This window comes from Sardina pilchardus, chromosome 2, assembly GCF_963854185.1.
Source record: "Sardina pilchardus chromosome 2, fSarPil1.1, whole genome shotgun sequence".
Classification (NCBI taxonomy): domain Eukaryota; kingdom Metazoa; phylum Chordata; class Actinopteri; order Clupeiformes; family Clupeidae; genus Sardina; species Sardina pilchardus.
Window position 1 is genome coordinate 9,838,557 of NC_084995.1, and position 20,128 is coordinate 9,858,684.

A 20,128-nucleotide genomic window follows, 5' to 3' on the forward strand; every position below is an offset into this window, starting at 1 on the left:
AACAGACAGAGAGAAGTTGCCCACAGCAGCACCAGTGAGGCCGACTTTTTTTCTTTTATCGAGGAGGAAGATGCAACCTTTAGCGCAGACGCCGAGGTGCTTGAGTATATGAGGTCGGGCACAGAGTTAGAAATACTAAACAGATTCCCCCGAATGAGAGCAGTGTTTATGAAATACAACACTGCCACTCCATCCAGTGCACCGGTGGAAAGGCTGTTCAGCCAGGGAGGTATCATTCTGTTCCCAGAAGAAACAGACTATCTGATAAACATTTCGAAAAACTGCTCCTAATGAGATACAATCACACATTTTGTGCTGATGTGAAATATCCCATGGAGCTCTTCATACACACTGTAAACAAACATGTTGGCGTTAGATTTAGTTGCTTAAAAGAACAGTAAGTCCGTTCTGTGGAACTGGTTTGGCTTCGAATCTTTGGATGAAGAGCAAAGAACTACGCATTGTAAAATCTGTCAGTGGTCGTTAAAAGCTGCACAACTCATTTTTTTCAACACCCGTTGGAATGGCAGCAGTGTGTTGCAGAGCGGACTGCAAAAGGGAACACCGATGCGGTTACACCACCACCCACACCAAGCAAGTCACACTGCCAGCTTCATTTTCACCTGGTGTACCTTACCACATGACTGAAAGGAGGTGGAAAATATTACGGATGCAGTCGCATTCCACAACGCAACAGTCACGATATACACAGTAGAAAAGGTTGGCTTCCAACATTTACAGCCATACCAGAGGTTGACAGTGCACTTTATCACTGACGAATGGAGTCTAGAAAATGCCTGTCTGCAAACGTCTTTCTTCCCAAGTGACCACACAGGTGAAGAAATCACACAGGGGTTGAGAGATGGACTGGAGTCCTAAAATCTGAGTGAAGACCGCCTCGTATGCTTGACCACAGACAGCAGCACTTTGGTCATAAACTTTACGTCATCAGTAAGTATCTAAATATAATTTGTCTTGACAAAATGTATACAGGACATACATAACTCCTGTGTGCTTTTTTTTTTTTTAAATCATTATTTTTAATGGTGAAACAATTTGTCAGTGTTGTTTGTTTCTTCTGTATTTCTCTTTATACAGTGAATGCTGTCAAAGACCCAAGGCAGGGATGCAAACACACATGTGGTCAAAAAAGAGAGAGCCTCGGAGCGGGGGGGGGGGGTAGGTGTGCTTAGGTGCGCAGTGTGGCGCCGGTGGCCGTGGGGTGGTGCATTATGGGTATCGAGCATCTTGGAGGAAGGCCTATATATGGTCACTACGGTGAATGTAGGGGGGTCATGATGTTCAGTACCTTTACTCTGAGTCAAAGTTGCTGTACCATCATCATCATCTTGGCAAACTACTGCACCTTGAGCATGCAGTGTATGCCGAAAAAAAGCCATTGTAGTAATGTTTGGGCACTGAAATCTTGAAAGAACACCCAGTGCAACCTTTTTTCGTTTTGTCCAAAATGATTTTTGCAAATTGCAAAATCCCCCTAAACTTGCTGTTTAGGCCTACATAGCCTATTAGCCCATGACTACACATTCTAAGGTTTCAGTGAAATATTGGCACACCACTAATAATATAGACAAAACAATTACTGCCAAGTACAAACAAATGATGGGAATACTATGTTTTATATAAGCTAATGTCCAACCAGCTCCTCTATAAGACTAGCTCTTCTCAACATTGCTTTATTGTGTTCTATATTCTATACTATAGCTATTCTTTATGCAAGTCCCATATACACTCCTACAAGTTTTTTTTTTGTCAAGGCAAGTTGCTGCACTGCCAGCTACATCTAATCCAAACATAGTAGGCCAATAAAAAAAGAGGATATAGTTGGTTGGTAATCTAAATGCAAAAAATGATAAGGGCTAAACCAAAATTATGCTAATCGCGATTATAGCCACATTGCTACAATTCAAACGATGTTGACATAAATTAACAACTACTACAATAAGGCCATGATTTCCAATACAACTACTAAACAACATAACATGACAAATTAGCCTCACTCACGTAATTGTCTTCCCATAATAGGCTAAGTAGGCATAGTCTAAAAAACAATTCTAGGTTATGCTCCACAGTAGACAGATGTGCTCCTCCCGACACTTAAAAGACAAAGGCTATTTTTGGACATGTTACGGTAGACACAGAGCTGTTTGATCTGATCTTAATCCTGATTTTATTATTGATGATATCAGCAGAGTTAGCTTTTATAACCCATCCAGAGGTGCGCATGACGAACTTAACTTTATCCACATGGCAAGCGGAGCACATGCGTAAAGGTGCGTAATCTAGTTATTCATATTCTACCGTTCTCCGTCGCTGCCCTCAGTGAATTCTTTGATGTCATTAGATGGTTCCCCTTGTCACATGCAATTCAATGGACAACTTCGAAGTAGAAAGAATTGTTTTCTTCTTCATTTACTGCATCTCAATTATCTACAGACCCCCCCCCCCCCCCCCTCTAAAAAAAACTCTTCGGATTTGCATGATTCACACAAGTCCCACAAAGCGACGTGAAAAAAGCGGGAGGCGCCGAAAAGCGAGCTGTTTGCATCCCTGCAAGGATTGATCGTGCCATCGGGCTTTGCAAGAAGGTTGTCAGTTCTTTCTCATACAGCTGGAAAAGGAGGAGAGTGCCTACCCGTCCGTCAGCTCATCACGGAGTCCCCAACCAGGTAGGGCTCCAGGCAGTGATGATAGAGCGTGTCCTGGAACAAGAGAGAGCCATAGCACGTGTCCAAAGGTCGGACAAAAAATGCAGGCACCTTGTGCCCACCTGGCAAGATGTTGAGATTTTGGAGTCAGTGAATAAAGCAGCTAAACCACTGCAAGATTTCACTGATGCTTTGTCTGGGCAGTCTTCTCAAGCCAGAAGACAAAGACACTGAGCTCACAAAAAAAAAAAAATGGAAGGAAACATCCTGTATTACATGACCCAGACAAAGACGAACTCTTGGACATGGCCTCGTTGATGGATCCCAGGTTCCGCACAACATACATCGACCCTGCCAGGGTGGAACACATTAAGGAGAGAGCTGTCACAGAGCTGCCCACTGAGCATGACACAGCTGTGCTGGCGCACCAGGAAGAAAAAAAAGGAGTAGGTGCAGCTGAGCCTGGTCCTGCACTAAGGAGTTGTCAAGTTTCTTCGAAGAAAACGCCCGCTCCCTCCTCCTTGTCAAAGGCAGACAGAATTAGAACTGACCTGGCAACCTACATGTTGATCTCAGAGATGAGAGAGAATGCTGATCTACTTGGTGTAAGAAAGGGGGAAGGGGGCGTATTGACATGCCACTGGGCATCCCTCAAGCCAGATGCCGTAGACCGGCTCATGTTCCTTGAAAAAAATGTGAATATGAATATGAATAACAAATGTAATGATTTAGCGACTGACATTACACACCTCTACCTTCTTCACGGGTTATTTTATCATTTAGCATGCAAAGACCCAGTTTAGTTTAGTTAGAAAATGTCTTCTGTTTTTTTAATCAAGGATATATCTTATGTTTGCAAGTGTTGATTTTTGTCTCAAAGATAAAAAATCTATTTCAGTCAGGACCACTTTGTCAAGAAGATAGTTATGCATTAGCCAGCTCAAAATATATTTTGGTGGTATGCTCTGTTCTTGGGGCCCCCTGCCCTCCCATATTCAAACATGGAAAGCCCAAGGCAGTGAGAATCCGTGAACTGACAGTACTAATGCTGTGCTCCATTTTTTCAAGCTTTACAAAAAGTTAACATTTTGCACTTTATTCATAGCCTGACTCTCGCCAGACCCTTGTAGTTCCGCCATGCTCCACCAGAGGCGTTTCGCTGAGCTCCACACAAGGGTCTGGACAGAGGGCAATCCATACCCCTGCCAGTGATCAAAAAATGAGCAACCAATCAGAAGCGCCGAAGCGAGTGTTTGATTCAAATAACAATGGCGGCACGCAGCGAGGAGTCTTGTGCTGACATTGATTCTGCTATTTCAACCGTTTTGTCAAATCTATCGAGTATTCATTCTTTAAAAGATTAACAGAGAATAGTTTTGAAGACATTTATTGGTGGCAAGGATGTTTTTACTTTTCTTCCGACCGGGTTTGGCAAGAGCTTGAAGAAGCCTAGCACGTCATTCAAGATAACAGGCAAGTGGTTTTTCAAATCACATGCGAGGATGTTTTACAAGGACCCGCCTTCAGAAATACATCTCCTATCGAGAAGTCCCAGATCCTTGTGTGAAGCAGACAGCGAACTACAGGATCTGGCGAAAGTCAGGTTACTTTATTCATTCTTTTTTGCTTAACCAAGGGGGTGGACACACCTTGGGGCACACCCCAAATGAAGGCCTCTCCTTTGCACAGCCTAAGTAAATAAAAGACCACAATTTGAGAATTTACCGTACACACATTCTCCCTTAAGCACTATGTTCAAGCTCATAATGCATAATTGGTCAGTGGTACAAAATATTGTCAATTTGTCCCCTACCCTTGCAACTTTTGTGTATGTAAATGAGTATGTGCATGTGTTAGGGATGGGCATAACTAATCGACGATCGAGAATTGATCTTTAAGAATTTCGTCGATTACATACGTTTGTAATCGATTAAACTATTGTAGCCTAGATGTAATATGAGTTTTGAAACAATAAAATAAATTTTACTGCGTGGCAACAATTTAACATTTTTAGGGCTGGGCAACGACTTTTTTAATCGAGATTAATCGCATGATTTCCCTGATTAATCATGATTAATCAAATTATTATACCCAAAACACAATAATGAATTCAAAAGAAGTATAGCACAATTTTATTTTAAATGTGCTGCCATATGAATGAAAGTGCCATAGCATTTTTTCTGCAAACATTTAACATCAGCATTTTGTTTACAGTAGCAATAGGCTAAATTATTTAGTGTAAATCTCAACTTAAACAATGTGATCAAAACATACAAAGGTAAAGCTTATTGTACACACAACTTTTTGTAAAGCCTTTGACAGTGCGTGTAGCCTAGTCAGATCTTTCCATAATAATTGTTGTAATAAGCCTAGCCTGGTATAATGTAAACATATTTTTTATTTAAGCCTATAGGTCATTAAGAAAACTTAACACATGAGTTGTTGTTTGTGTAGCCCAGACTTCAGCAACTTTTTTATTTCATACGACCAATCTCTTCTCTTGGCTGCTCCCTGTCCTCACGCTGCAACTTGTGCACTCGTTTTTGTGCTTTTTAGCGGCATGTCCATCAGGTCCCGGAGCTGCCTGAGCCTCCATGTCAACAATGAATGAAAATAGCTTATTATCAATTTGCGCAAGTAGGCTATGCTACACACATTTTCCCTCTTAATATACAGGCAATGAGCAGCCTTGAATGAATAGTTTTAATGTATCAGACAATAACTAGGCTACCCGAGACTGCTATTGACTAGTTGCACGAAAGACTCTCGGTGAGTTTCTTTGTTTCCTGGGGAGCCAGGTGTGCTTGAACCCGCTGCTATTCTGAATGCAATTAGTGTCTACACGTCCTTCTTTATCGTAGTGTGCTGATTCACTAGGTGCAACACCCAACCGGGTCCATGTAGACGCTAATTACATTCAGAATAGTGGCAGGTTCAAACACACCTGGCTCCACAGGAAATAAACGAGCTCACCGAGAGCATTTTGTGCAACTAGCCAATTGTAGACTATAATTTCCGGGACAATAGGCTAATGTTAGCCTAGACATCTAGGCGCCCCCAGCAGTGGGTCTGGCTCATCAGGCTAGGCTAATGTCACATAACAACGAAGCAGGAAAAGAGACATTGGGCAGGATTTGGGATTCGGGACAACTGCTTGTCATCATGACTGTTCCGATTTTTTCGGGACGTCTGGTCACCTTACTCCGGTGATAAGAAAATTCAAGTTTGCAGTGATTACAAGCAAGGTCTACCCAAGGTCTACCTTGCTCCATGTTTGTTGGTTTGCTTGAAACGGCCAATATTGTTTTCCTTTCCCGGTTCCTGTAAGCACGGCAGCAGTCAGCCTGTTACCAGCCTGTGAGCAACAGACTTTTACAGTATAAAATAAATAATAAAAACTGCGTTAATGCGTGATAAAAAATTATCGGTGTTTATTGATTGATGAGTTAATGTGATATTAACGCGTTACGTGCCCAGCCCTTTTTTTTTGTATGTGCTTTGGGAATGTTTATTTATTTAAATGTATTTATTTATTTATTTATCTTTTTATTGATCACAGAACAACAATACAGCCATTTGTACCCAGCCCTAAACATTTTACAAGCCGGGGGAAATGAATAGTTTCATACGGTTATGGTTATGCTATTTGCGCCTTTGTCCAAAGCGAAGTACAACTCGGCCATAACTCGAACTATGTAGCCTACCACTTGAATAAATAAAGCGGTGCATCCCGTAACGTGATTTAGCCTACCAAACTGGTAGAATCTCATTACGAGGAAAAGAAGCAGGAGCTGCAGTGAGATACCAGTCTGGTGATAGTAGGCTATGTGATATGCTGGTTTCAATAAATGTATAAGGTCAGCAAATCATCTCAATGAACTTGTAGAGCCATTGGGTCATTTTCTCTGCTCGTAAATTCGAGTTAATGCTAGGTTGAAACTGAGCGCAATCAAAAGGGAAACTTGCTGTAACTGAGAATAGCGTCAAATACTGCCCCTACCTGGTAAAATGTTTAATTGTTGCCACACAGTGGAATTGATTTCACTGCTTCAAGACTCACACTACGCAACAAACACGTTGTAGTTTTGTATTTTCATTGCATTTGAATGTAATAAATAAGGAATTTTAATATAAAAATATTAATGATTAATCAATATCAGTTGATCATTAATTCTCCCGAGGCATGGTTGTGCCATCCTTCATACGAGAAATCTTGAATTTAAAAATAGCCACTAAAGATGGGCGAATTAGAGCCAAGCCTACAGATGGTACGGGTTGAGAATGCTCCTTTTTTTCCCGCACATCGGGAATCCCGAAGCATCGGGACTTTGTAATAAAAACTGCAACCGCAAGGGGGCAACATAGACCGCCCTAATAATATGAAGGTTCGGCTCATGGAAAAACCCGAGGACACCGCGCTGGTGACAAGCGGAGAAAAGAGACATGACGCTTGGCATGTTAGATTGCAGTTGCAGAGTTTTCAAATGTTTACAGCCTACCTCACAGCTCTCTCACTCGACGTAGCCTATAACTCAGTCAGTCCAGCAGAGATGCCAGAGCAACGTTTTGGTCAATGGAGAGGGAGAGAAATGCTCCACATATCCGTCTCATTTAATCATTAAAATGAAAGTGATGACTGGCGAAATTAATCAAACGACGTTTCAATAAACCATTGTTGAAATGAATGAAAATGGTTTTAGAAAATCGCCTATAGGCCTATCACAGGGGTATTCAATTAAAATTCAAAGAGGTCCAGTTACTAAAATGTCCTCCCGGCAAAGGTCCGAATCTTAAATTGTCACTGAAAATAGTGTAGGCTACCCTGAAGTTAATAAAATCAATAACGCATGTACATTTCTAGGCCTATTTAATTTATTGTTACATTTCAAGTGTTTTCAAAGTAATATGCTTGTAACATACCAAAAAGTCTTAACTTGAATGGTACTTGAATGCAAAACAATACTGTAGGCTAGTTGTCTTTAGGCTACTAGGCCTACATTTCAAGAAAGACAGACAACAGACACTGAATTTGTTCTGAATGGAATAAATATAAAGTGCAAAATAACTTTGAGCAGCCTAAACTTAGGGCCTATTTCAAGCAGCCTAGGCCTAATGTAAAACATTCCGAATCTTTTGAATAAAATAAAAGTGGATCTTTAAGAAAAGAAAAAAAGACCTTTGCATACTGCGTTCTAGTATCCTCTGCTAATAGTTCAGATGTTCTTGAATCTTGTTGTTGAAGCTGACAATGGGATCTGTAAAGTTTCTGCAGCCGCATTAAGCACTCATTCACAGCTGCTGTCCCATCGCTAAATGCTCTCTTGTGTTGCATCAAAATCCACGCAATCTTTAACGAACACTAATTTGCCTGTACATGCATGCGTGATCACACGAGTAGACCTGTCATAGTGTGCTTTCAATTTGATAATTAGGCCTATTATCCTACCTCCGCCGAGGAAAGTAATGTTTTCATCGGGGTTTGCGTTTGTTTGTCTGTTTGTTAGCTCTCGGAGTGCTGTTCAAGTTTTACTTGCCCTCACTGCGGACTTCTGCGTGTACCTTTCCTCTAACGACCCGTGTTTGATCTCAGTGACGCACGCTAACGTCGCCACAGTTTCACAGCGCATATTTACAGCAACACGAACGTATTGGTCCGTCCGTCCATTCATCTTTAAAAGTTCGGTTTTCACCATCATTTTTGAGCAAGCCATTTTCTCTCATCTCCTCTCTCTCCCGCTAGGCCTATTCTCTGTTGCTGAAAGGTAAACAATCGAGTTGATTGGCTTGGCTACGGACGATGCTCTTTGATAATATTAGGCCGACAATTTCAACGGGTCCGGACAGCACCGTCACTGGGTCCGGACCCGGACCGCGGTCCGCCATTTGGTGATGCCTGGCCTATCAGAAGGAAATAGCCTTCAATTCAACCTGAAATACTTGAAAGGCAACCTTAGATTAGCCTAATTCATGAATTCATTACGGTTACAAGACCTCATTTCCGTCAATAGGCTATTATTGTCAATGTCAAGGCGAAGACGAAAGAGATGGACAAGATGGACATTTTGGCTACATTTACATGCTAGGAATACTTAGAAATGTGTATAGGCTATTTTAAAACGGAGGCATGTTCATTTTAACCGGCGACGCTGGGTAGCCTACTTGTACCCAGCACTTGTTATCACAGATTTTGTCCCCACCACTTTTGACGACTGAAAATAAAATGTATTTAACAGAAATGTCTTTAATACATGCCTATGTTTGTCACTTTACTTATAACCGTAGGCTACATGCATGGAGAAGATCGGACATTTTGTAACATTGTAACAATGGATGGTCAGATATGCGATAGGGCAGTGAGGGTGATTCATTGTAACCATCGACTAGCAGGCCTAGCTCCGCAAAATAAGTTTCTAGCAACGTATGTATCGTATGCATGTTCATGTTGATTCAGAGATAGGCATAGACTACCATAGGCTGCTGGGCGTCAAGCTATATGACAGCATTTTATCATGTGGTGAATTAATAACTAACGTCAGTTTAACATGTCAGAACTTTTGATCAGCGAATAAAGCCTGATGGGAATTACAGTCGCGCTGTGGCGCATCTGGTTGAAGCATGTGTATCGTACGCCAGCGACCGAGGTTCAAAACTCACTCGAAGAACCTCTCCGGAACCCATCAAGACAAAAGGCATCATTTTATTAAAACAAATGAAAGATTTTCTGTTTTGCGATTTTTTGCGATGTCTGCTGAAAAGAAAAGTTAATATGTGAATTTGTGGTTCAGTGCACACTCACACACATTTTTACATTGACATAGTGTCAGGCTCAAGAGTCGTCCTCAGTGCCGCATATAGGTAGGCTATAATGTAGGTAGTGAACTGGTTTGACGAGTGTGGGGGAGGGGGAATGATCGCACAAGACAATTGCTCTTCATGAAATGGATCTCACAGACGGCTGTCGATTTTTAAATGTAGCCTACTACACCACTTGCGAAATCGGACGTGGCACATAGCCTAATTATTAGGCTACTGGATTTAATATAGCAAATCCATAGACTTTGTTCATCCTATATATACAATAAGTATAAAATCCGACAATCCAAAACGATAACGAGATCTCCCAGAAACAAAAAACAAGTTTGTTGAGTAGCCTAGTCCTTCCAACAATCTCCGCTTTTGCGTTTGATAGATAAAAGGCATCCTGTCCTGCTGTATTCCAATGAGAAAAAAAACATCCACAAGATATAGGGTCACGGTAATGCAGCATGCATGAATCTCTCTCTCTCTCTCTCTCTCTCTCTCTCTCTCTCTCTCTCTCTCAACAATGTTGTGTGCGTTATATATAACGCACAAAACTTTGTTAAGCCAGCTCCATACATAACAATAGCTGCCGCGCTCTCTCCCCAGCCTCCATTTAAACTAAGGGCAAACCCATTCATTCGTGCCCAAAAAATTATTGTCAGTAAGGATAGGTCATATTACCAAATGGCGAACCTCGAAAATTATTTAGGATATAGAGCCGTGTCCATTACGCACTACAGTTATTTTTTAGGCTATTGTTTTATTTGAGTGTTTTTGTCTACCATGGCAAACATAGTTGAAACGTTCGCTCTAAACGTATGTATTTCCAATTGGCTTTCACAATCAGCTACAGCTGCGCTGATGATCACCATGAAAACTTGCAATGTCTATACAGAACTGCTTTCACTTCCCCGAGTCGCGAACGCAACATGCACAACAATATACCAATATTTAGCAAATATTTAGCAAATATATTTCCAGCTCTCAAAACCGATGAGGTCCACATCTCAGTGGCCTCATAGCTGCCTACAGCCATGCATAGTAAGCCTAATAATATAGCCTTGCCAAATAAGTCATCAGTCACACACCCCTAATCGCGGGGTTGACCTGTTCCACTGAGCCCCGATGAAAACAACCTCGTTGGCGGAGATAATAATTAGGCCTATCAAATTAAAAGCACACTATGACAGGTATACTTGTGTGATCACGCAACACAAGAGAGCATTTAGCGATGGGACAGTTGTGAATGAGTGCTTAACACCCTGGAGTCTAAATACCCCCCGGAGGATTTGAAAAACTGTTCCAAACACACATCTCAATCTCTGCTTTTATCATATTATAGAAACACCATTAGAAACCTTTTATCAACTCGTTTTCAAATATATAGCCTATGTTTTAAGAGAATATGGCAATGATAATGGCACTTTCTTAAAACAATAAATTCTTAGGATTTGTCTTAGGACCTGCAGCAGGCCCATTCAAAAACCCATCCACCTAATTTGCATTTGAAAGAGCCAATCACTAAAGTGACACATTTAGTCCGGAAAAAGTAGCAGGCTAGCCTACTTAATGAGTTTTTTTGACCCCTCTAATAAATTGCCTATAGGCCTACTACGATATGGAGGAAGGGCTGCCTAACTGTTCCCCCTAAGAGTTTTTTCATAAGATAAAATGTTTACGCAATTTAAAGTTTAGGATTTGGTAGACAAGACAACCTCGGAAAAGTTCTTCAGATAAACAATGTTTTATTGAATTAAAGGAAAGAAAATGTATCGCCAGGGTTTCGGGGCTTGCGAAGGCATTCGTTGATCTTATCGATGCAGTCCTTGCGGCCACTTCTCCCCATCGTAGGAAACTTTCTGTTTAGTGTTGACAACACAAAGGCCTTCACGTTGTGTGGCAGTGCTTGCTTGCCCTTCCATCCATCCCAGTTGGTGGTTTTGCACCTGTCCCTGAGTTATAGTCTATATGAGTAAGCGCTTATGCTCTAACCGCATAATAAAAGAAGCACCTGCATTCCACAGCAGTGCTTATGGCAAGGCTATTAACACCTGTCACTGAGCTATGGACAAGCAGTTATGCTCGAAAATTATCATAATAACAGACACACCTAATTGTATGGCTCTATGTTTAAACACATCAAATTAGCAAGCATTTCCTCCCGATAGCAGCAACGTTTGCTTTCTTTTTCTGTCGGTCCGCGGTTGCTTGGTCAATTGCGCAGCAAATTATCAGATGAAGCACCGGACCTAATTTCACTCCATGTCTCGCGGACCAGCAGCAGTCTCCACGTTTCGCGGCCCATAGTTTGAGAAACTCTGCATTAAAGTGTCATTAGGTTGTAGGCTATATGTTTAGTGTTTTCTTTGTGTGTTTTTCATTGTAGTGTGTGTGCATTGAGTAGTTCCTTAAAATACGGAACAAAGAGCGTCCCGTATCTGTTCAATACGGAAGAAGACTTTAACTATTACTTATATATTTCTTATAACGAAACGCGAAGAAAAAAAAAGAGGACTGACCATCTCGTTTCTCCGCGTTTCCCCCAAAACCATGGCGACAAAAAGAAATAAATATGATTTGACATTTAAGCTGATTGTTGATAAATTTGCCACACAATTCGGGAGAAGCAGCGGACAGGAGCGTCACCACAAGCAAACACTTCTAGCCCAAATTAACATGGCAACGTTGCCTATGACGAAAGTGTCTAAGTAGGCTAGTCCTACTAATACTACATTTGATTGGTAGCATGTTTGTAGCGCGCCAGTTTACCCATCCCCTACATCAAAACAGCTTAGAATCAATCAAAGAATCAGCTGTGTCGGCGTTAGGCTGTAGGCGATTTTCTATAACCATTTTCATTCATTTCAACAATGGTTTATTGAAACGTCGTTTGAATAATTTCGCCAGTCATCACCTTCATTTTAATGATTAAATGAGATTAAGGAGTCGACTATTGACGGATATGCGGTCTTCATCATTAAATGCGGTTGAAATGCGGGATGAAACTTTCTGCCACCTGGTGGTTGTTTGGGTACATTGCCTTAGCCTCGAAAAAAATCGGCTTGACGGCCTGCGGGATCTCTTCGGGAGTCCCGCGGGAGAAGGTGCATTCTCAACCCGTACCCATTTTACTTGTGATATCAAATATCGCAAAGACATTCAAGAGGGCGCCATTTAGTCAAACGGACCATTTCAATACCCAGCCTAAATATAAGGTTTTGGGGCTGTTTTGAGCAATATTACTAGTTACAAACGTTATTTTGAAAGCGTTTAGCTCGCCGCTTGCTAATCCTGTTTGCGATGTTGGGCACTGGCTATTACCGGTGCTAGCTCTGTATTCTGGATTAACTAAAAATACTGTCCCCACGGCTTAGTTGACGTTTTCATTCAGAACAACACCCTTTGGTCCATTTTCGCCTGAGTTACACTTTAACCGTCCTGTTCTTCATATCCTTGTCTCTGACCAACTGAAAATTATTAGGCCTATGTCCATCCCGTCAAATGTAGAGTCTGACTTTGAGTCTGTTGAAGCCACAGTCATCTTCAACCAGTAAAAAAAACCCACTTAATTTCAGGTTCAAATGCATTGTAACTTGTGTTACTGAAGTTTACTGAGTCTAAAATTACCAAAAAAAAAAAAAGTTTGTACCACGTTACTCCCAACACTGGCCATGCATGGTACAATTCTATAGTGAACGATATAGCATTGATTTTCTCTGGTATACACTGCATTTTTTGTTTCCTGCACACTGTTCCCAATGGCAGACATGAATATTCTGCAATGTTTGACAGGTGAAGCAAAAGTATTAAAGAAAGGCAGGATTTGCAAACTGATAGGCAACACCCGCCTACCACGGTTAGCATTTTCAGAATCTGATTCTAATTCAATGTGAAATAATGTTTCACAAGCTGTGGTTAATATTAACTGCGTCAATACACTGTTTTTTTTAACTTGCATAAAACACTGTCCACAATGGGGCTAATAGAAATTACTGTGCTAAATCCGTATTTTATGTTACATTGCAATAGGGAGAAAATCATAATGATATTGCTGTACAAATGTCTTACTCAAATATTAGGCTATACAATGATGTTAATGGGCTGAAAAGCACGTGGGAAAATATGGTCCTTAATGAAGGAATAACTAAACTAAATAAACACAATTGTTATTAGAAAATATTTGGTTTCTATTTTAACATATCAATACGATGTACAGTTTGGAGGCCTATAATGTTCAGTTTTGTGCTTACCCACAATAGGCCTATTTCATGATGGTGAATGTGCACAAATCATTTAAGCATAAGGTTTATGTTTCATAACGAAAAGCCTACACTTAATGAATAAACAAGATATGAATGCACACACTCCTCATGTCAAGAAGATCTGGTCATTCTACCAGGCTACCAACATACCTTATTAATCCACACGAGCCCCTTTACTGAACCACTGTTGATCTGTTCTTCAAGCCATGGGCGCATTCGCATCCTATCCACCGGCATGATGGCTGGGTAGTTTACTAGACAAGAACATAAAGGGCATGGTTGTATTCTGGAGCGAATCTCAGGCTTTTCTCTTTAAAATGTGGATAGGTGTTTCAGACTGAGTGGAAACGTTATGTTATTTTACCTTTCGATGTAGATGATGGAACGTGTCGCTGGTGGCTATAGGGACTTTACTGCTTTACAGCAGGAGACATCTTCGGCACATTGTTTCTATACCATGTGAGACACAGCAAAGTCCACTTGGACGACTCCATGTCGAACTCCATATTTGATGTAGAATTATATTTTCAAAATATCAACCATTATCCATTGGTTAACTCGGCCCACTGTCTTAACAATAAAGTAGTAGTTCTACGAAACGATAAAAACTGAAATCAACATGAGTGTAATCGACTACGAAACACGTTTTAACGTCAATTTATGTTGCCTATCTAGAAAGACCAGACAGACGAGACTGAAATATGTGAATGTTTTTACACTATTATATCGCTTTTGATTCATGTGCTAACTACTTAGTTTGAGGGGTTGGTGTGCTTATAAAACCACACAGATATTAGCCTAAACACAATGTTCGAATAAAAATTATACCATGTAGCCTAACTAGCGCGCTACGTAAGCATTATGGTTACTTCCATGTTGATGCAAACTCCACCATAGGCTAGGCTAGATGGTCGAAATATCTATCAGTAGCTAGTTCACAATCAGTCAGGTCCACTGTACACGGGGTATTTTCTTACCATTTCACTGCCAATGAATGTCCATTACGCCGAAAAGAAAAGCAAAACTTAAGCTAATACACAAAAAACGAAAGTGTATGCGCATTGTAAAACGACGACATATTGGGGCGTGGAATTAAGCCGGAAGATGCTGCCCACGTGGTTGTCTGAGACACCTACTCTAAAATCCAATTGGTTTATGAAAACATCAGTCATTGCAGACCATCGTTTCACTTTCTATTTACCTTAATCCCATGTTACAAATCGAAACATGTAACCCAAGCCTAAATGTTTTCCTATATTACATGTAGAGGATTTGGTTGAAAGTTCTGTGTGTAGTACAGCTTTAGTCTTTGTCTTTGGATACCGGTAGGCCTAGTTGATTATCCAAATAGGCCTAGGACTCAACCTACAGTAAGTTACACAGAAATAATAAACTGTTAATGTCTCGACTGGACTGCAACTGCAATCCTACCCACGATCCATAGTTGAGAGATTGACATAGGCTAACCTCTTTAAGTAGGCTATAGAAAATTGAGGTGTATCAGGCAAATTATGCAATAGAAAAACATGTGAAATGAAAGTAGAGTGATGAGATTTGATTTGACAATTTAAACATGATGTTTCCTTATCATTCTTTGAAAACACACATTTCCATTTATCATTGAAAGTGGCTTTAAAGATGACAGGAACAAAAAACTAATATGAGAAAATCAATGTGATGAAAATAGCCTAATGTAGGTCTACATAAAAAAATAGAGGGGTTTACTGTAGGCTGGGTGAAGCGCCTGACCTGCCAGCAAATTTGGATCGCCCAGCAGCTCAGGCTGGAAACCTGCACATCTATTTCCCCTGCTTCCTGTCCACAACCTTTGGTCCAGTCACAAACTAGCTTATCCAAAAGACGCACCAGATGGTTGGTCTGATTGGTTGAAGGACTATCCAGCGTTCAGCCTCATTTTGAGCGATGCCCTGATCATGCCTCTTGTGCAGTAGAAATAAAGACTCCCGATATTAATGTTTAATCTTACAAGATTGAGCTTGGTGATAGCCAGACTAGTGCTGTGTAGCCTAATCAATGATGATACAAAGTTGACAAGTTGAAACGTTCTTGAAATAGTCTACAAATAGGCTACAAAGAGGGTGAGGCAGAGGCAGACATCCCGGGTCCAGAAAGTAAAAGTCCCGCCATATTCTTTCTACCACAGGTGATATCACTAATTATCTGCTACCTGGTATAATATAGAGTTGGCATACAATGGCTGAAAAAAGGTGTGTCTGATTTGCCCCATGTAGGTGAACTATTCTGCTTTGGTTTGGAGTCACTATAGTTCACATGACTTGGAGGTATTGAAAAAAGAGACTGTTTCTTAAAGGACATAATGTATATTCACATATTGCAGCTGTATAAAATAATTGTGCCTATGCACTGAAACTTTATACTTAAATATTTTGTGCATGTTACTCCCATTCGTAATCCATAGGGTATGATCCAGAGCCATAGATAGAGAGTTGCGACACTCTTTGAAGTCGCCGCCGCGCCGTCACGTGGTTCATGTACGCTACAACAGTTCTTAACAGCCCTGGCGCTGCCATGTTATTTCTATGGGACAGACAGCAATGATCACGGGAAACATCGAAACAAACCAAACACGAGTTCAATTTGAAGTGCTATAACGTGGGTTAGCATGTTTACATTAGTGCCCATGACATATCGCAAGTTTGCGCTGCAAACATCGTTCTGAAATAGCCTAGTCTATTCTGTGGTAGCTGACACTGCCATTTAGCCTACCTCTCGGCATCAGCTCCATTCCTGGTTCCGTGATTTGCCTGTTTGTCGTCATGCATAATAAACTTACATTGTTGAAATGTATGTATTTTGTATCCAATGTTACCGTGGGTATTTGAGATGTTCAGTGTCCTCTCCAGTTATTTTGATGAGATGAAGGTGGCCACCCTAACTATATAGGCCTACACACCCACAGCCTTCACAATTTTAGGAGTAGCCTAAGCCATGAACATCTAGCAAATAATATATGGCAACCAGTGACAGGTTATACGTTAAAAGTTAGATCAATGCAGTCAATCTTTTAATTTCTTTATTTTAAGGAATAGCCTAAATATGGCCACCACACAGCCTTGGTAATATTTTCAGATTAAGCCATAAACATATAAAAAATACATTAACAAAGAACGATAAATAACAGCCAAAATGTTAAAAGTGTGTATGTTAAAGTTAAGTTTGTTCAACAGTTCGTTCAGGACACCCACTGTTTCGATAACATTGTAACTCAATAAGCAATCATCTGTTTCAAGAAAGCACTTAGAACAGCATAAAAAGGATGACTGATACATTTTGAGTTTTCAATACATTTGTTTATTACATTTTCAATGTGTGGAACAAGTGTGTTTTAACAACATCAAGAACAGGAATACACACAGAAAAGGCGTAAGGGAGATATGGTGAGACTGCAATATAAAAAGGAGGGTTAACACCCATTTATATTTTCAAAGACATTCTGAAAAACATCAGATTCCCAAATCTGAACAACCGTACCGTGTGTGAACAACATTAATGTGCAAAGGATGCTGGACATGCAAAAGAAGGTTAACTGAGGAAGATGTAGCACATTTGGCTGGAGGTGTGACAGGAGGTGTTGGAGATGCTGAGGTTGGAAGGGTCCCTTCGTTTGGACCTAAACCATAAAAAATTACCTTCTCTGATAATTTCAGTCAATACTACACACCCGTCTTGTCCTCTGCATCCTTGGTCCTAGGCAAGAACAGGCACAGTGGAAAATGGAGAGAGCAGGTAAAAGTCAGTGTATACTTGGTACAATACATTCACAGATGCCACATCAAGGTATTAGCATAAACAAAAGCAAAAGGCCAGCAAGAGTTTTACATACCCATACACGGCCGACCCCTTCAAGGTTGGTTGGGGGTGCCACACCTTATAACTTTTATAACACCAATGATTCCCAACAATATCTTTCATAGTTATTTTGAGAATAAAAAAGCTGACAGGCTATAAGAAATCACTGCACTTTAGCCATTGCATTCATCAACACAAGGAGACTTTTCTTATTGTAATAAGAACAATACTGAGGGTAATCAGTAACTGACTTTGTGAGGAATGCCAGCATGCTGTACAGACAACAATGACTGTGCTGACAGCAATGTAGTGTACTGCTACAACTGAAGGAATTTAAGAGAGGTACCCTTTACTGTCCATTGCAGGAGGCCTTCAATATCATCAGTCAAGTGGAGCAGTTGGTCCGGGCAAGGACGACCGAATCCCTTATGGTGTCAACCAAAGCAGTGGCACTGCTACAGAGAGAGATAGTATACCCACTTACAAGCATTACCATCTCTACCCACTTAAAATATTAACATTTGGGATTGATTACAGTATACCCACGACAGCTAACTAGACTAGGCTACATCATTGCAAACATTGTTCTTATTCTATGGATGGACCTAATTCTGCCCTTAGAGCATCATTAACCTACACTTTTCAGTTATCCATAGAAGGTAAAAAAAAAGAAAGAAAATGATTATACTTACAAGGACCACTTAATTGAAGACAATGTCTTGTCACGTCACTTTCAGCATCTGCAAGATAGTCATTGCAATCAAAATTATTCCATCAAATACATCGACCTGCTGTGGTGATATAGACCTCAGAAATGTACATTCAATGTAGAATAATATTGACTGCAACATCCAACAGCAGTTGAGACAAAAAGTACTGCACTGTACACGCGCGACGCGCCCCTAGTCTCGTGCCACTGTCCCGACTCCCGAGTTGGAACAGTAGTGGCACTAGGGCAGGACTGGACAGTTAGCAAGTGACACACGGCAGGAGAGTATAGTACAGTTTTTGCTTCTACAGCTCCCTGCCCTGGCCTGAAGTTCATAACTGAAATTTCTGTTGTGAAGAGATGTACCCGAGTTCATATCATGCTCTCTGATCACAAGTTTAGCTTCAGGTTCACTTCATAGTGCCATGAAACATTCTATCTAGCAAGCTAACAAGCTAGATCAGGTCTAAATGAAATGTCATCCCATTAATTAGTTCCACTGTTCATCTGAAGAACAACTTAGCTAATCACAAACTCGTTGATAACGAGCACATCTGATGCCATTGCATGCATTAAGATCACGTACTGTTCCCCCTTCATTGCATTTCGAATGTGCGTGAGCTGACTAGCTAACATTAGCTAACGCCATCAGGTTCAGCAAATAGGATTATAAATGTCATACAAACTCCTTGATAACCCCATATATTATCTAACGTTGCTCTACTACAGTAGCGTAACCAAGTGTGATATGTCTGACATTCCTTATTGACATAGGAACATTACATTTAGGCTAGCCTCCCTCCACGTCTAAGGTTAGCTTTGTAGGCTAACGTAACATTATGCTCTGAAATTTCGGTCATAACTAAGATACAAAAATAACAGTTAAACGAGCAGCACAAACAACTCGAATAACACTACGAGTACATACTGGTACAGTTGATATGGGACATATATAACAATTTCAAAAAAGGTCGTGCTTTCGTTTACTTACCGCTGACAAAGTTAGGCAGACACCAATGGAAGTGAATGAGGCAAACTCCGCGAATGTCACTGTTAAGAACTGTTGAGCTCTCCATAACGCGGAAGTAGCCTGAAAAAACGTCCGCCATTGTTTCCTCTGGAAGTCTATGGGAGTGTCGCCACTCTGTTTAATCTACCGCTCTGGTATGATCATATGACATTGGTCCACCCTTTAACAGCTTTGAGTTTTCTGGGAAGGCTTTCCATAAGGTTTAGGAGTGAGTTTATGGGAATTTTTGGCCATTCTTCTAGAAACGCATTTGTAAGGTCACACACTGATGTTGGACGAGGCGACTGGCTCTCAGTTTCCACTCTAATTCATCCCAAAGGTGTTCTATTGGGTTGAGGTCAGCTCTGTGCAGGCCAGTTAAGTTCATCCATGTCTTTATGGACCTTGCTTTGTGCACTTTTATCCAAACTGTTCCCACAAAGTTGGGAATTGTCCAAAATATATTGGTTAATGCTATAGCATTCAGAGTTCCTTTCACTGGAACTAGGGGTAGAGATCTTTTTGGCTGATTCCGATTTCCGATTTTCATAGAATTTGACCTGCCGATACCGATTTTAGCCGATTCCGATTTCATTTCTTCTAAGGGGCCAAGCCCAGCTCGGGGATGGCCCCATCCTGTTCCAACATGACTGTGCACCAGTGCACAAAGCAAGGTCCATTAAGACATTGATCTCAGAGTTTGATGTGGATGAACTTGACTGCCTGCACCGAGTGCTGACCTCAACCCGATAGAACACCTTTGGGAGGAATTAGAGCAGAAACTGAGAGCCAGCCTCTTCATCCATCAGTGGGTGACCTCACAAATGCGCTTCTGGAAGAATGGCCAAAT

General features: G+C 40.9%; 1 protein-coding gene and 1 long non-coding RNA gene across 5 annotated transcripts in view; both read right to left on the reverse strand.

Annotated features, from left to right (window-relative positions):
• Positions 1-14,808, reverse strand: part of LOC134062021 (interferon regulatory factor 2-like) — a 37,756-nt gene extending 22,948 nt beyond the window's left edge. For 2 of the 3 annotated variants that reach the window (XR_009935405.1, XM_062517902.1), the window contains exons 1-3: positions 14,707-14,808; positions 14,094-14,320; positions 13,880-13,983 (exon numbers count right to left, since the gene is read on the reverse strand). Coding sequence is in view for 1 of the 3 variants with exons in the window: in XM_062517902.1 (XP_062373886.1) it covers positions 13,880-13,966 (87 nt within the window). In the remaining 2 variants the exon portion in view is untranslated. The remainder of the gene's footprint in view (positions 1-13,879; positions 13,984-14,093; positions 14,321-14,706) is intronic. The other variant, XR_009935406.1, reaches the window with a different exon arrangement.
• Positions 14,809-17,398: 2,590 nt separating this feature from the next.
• LOC134100516 (uncharacterized) lies at positions 17,399-19,386 on the reverse strand. Of its 2 annotated transcripts, none has more exons than XR_009941284.1 (3): positions 19,261-19,386; positions 18,253-18,300; positions 17,399-17,458 (listed from the first exon to the last, which is right to left on the reverse strand). It is a non-coding gene; the product is annotated as an uncharacterized LOC134100516 (long non-coding RNA). The 2 variants fall into 2 exon arrangements; XR_009941286.1 differs by lacking the exon at positions 17,399-17,458 and adding an exon at positions 17,952-18,015.
• Positions 19,387-20,128: the final 742 nt, after the last annotated feature.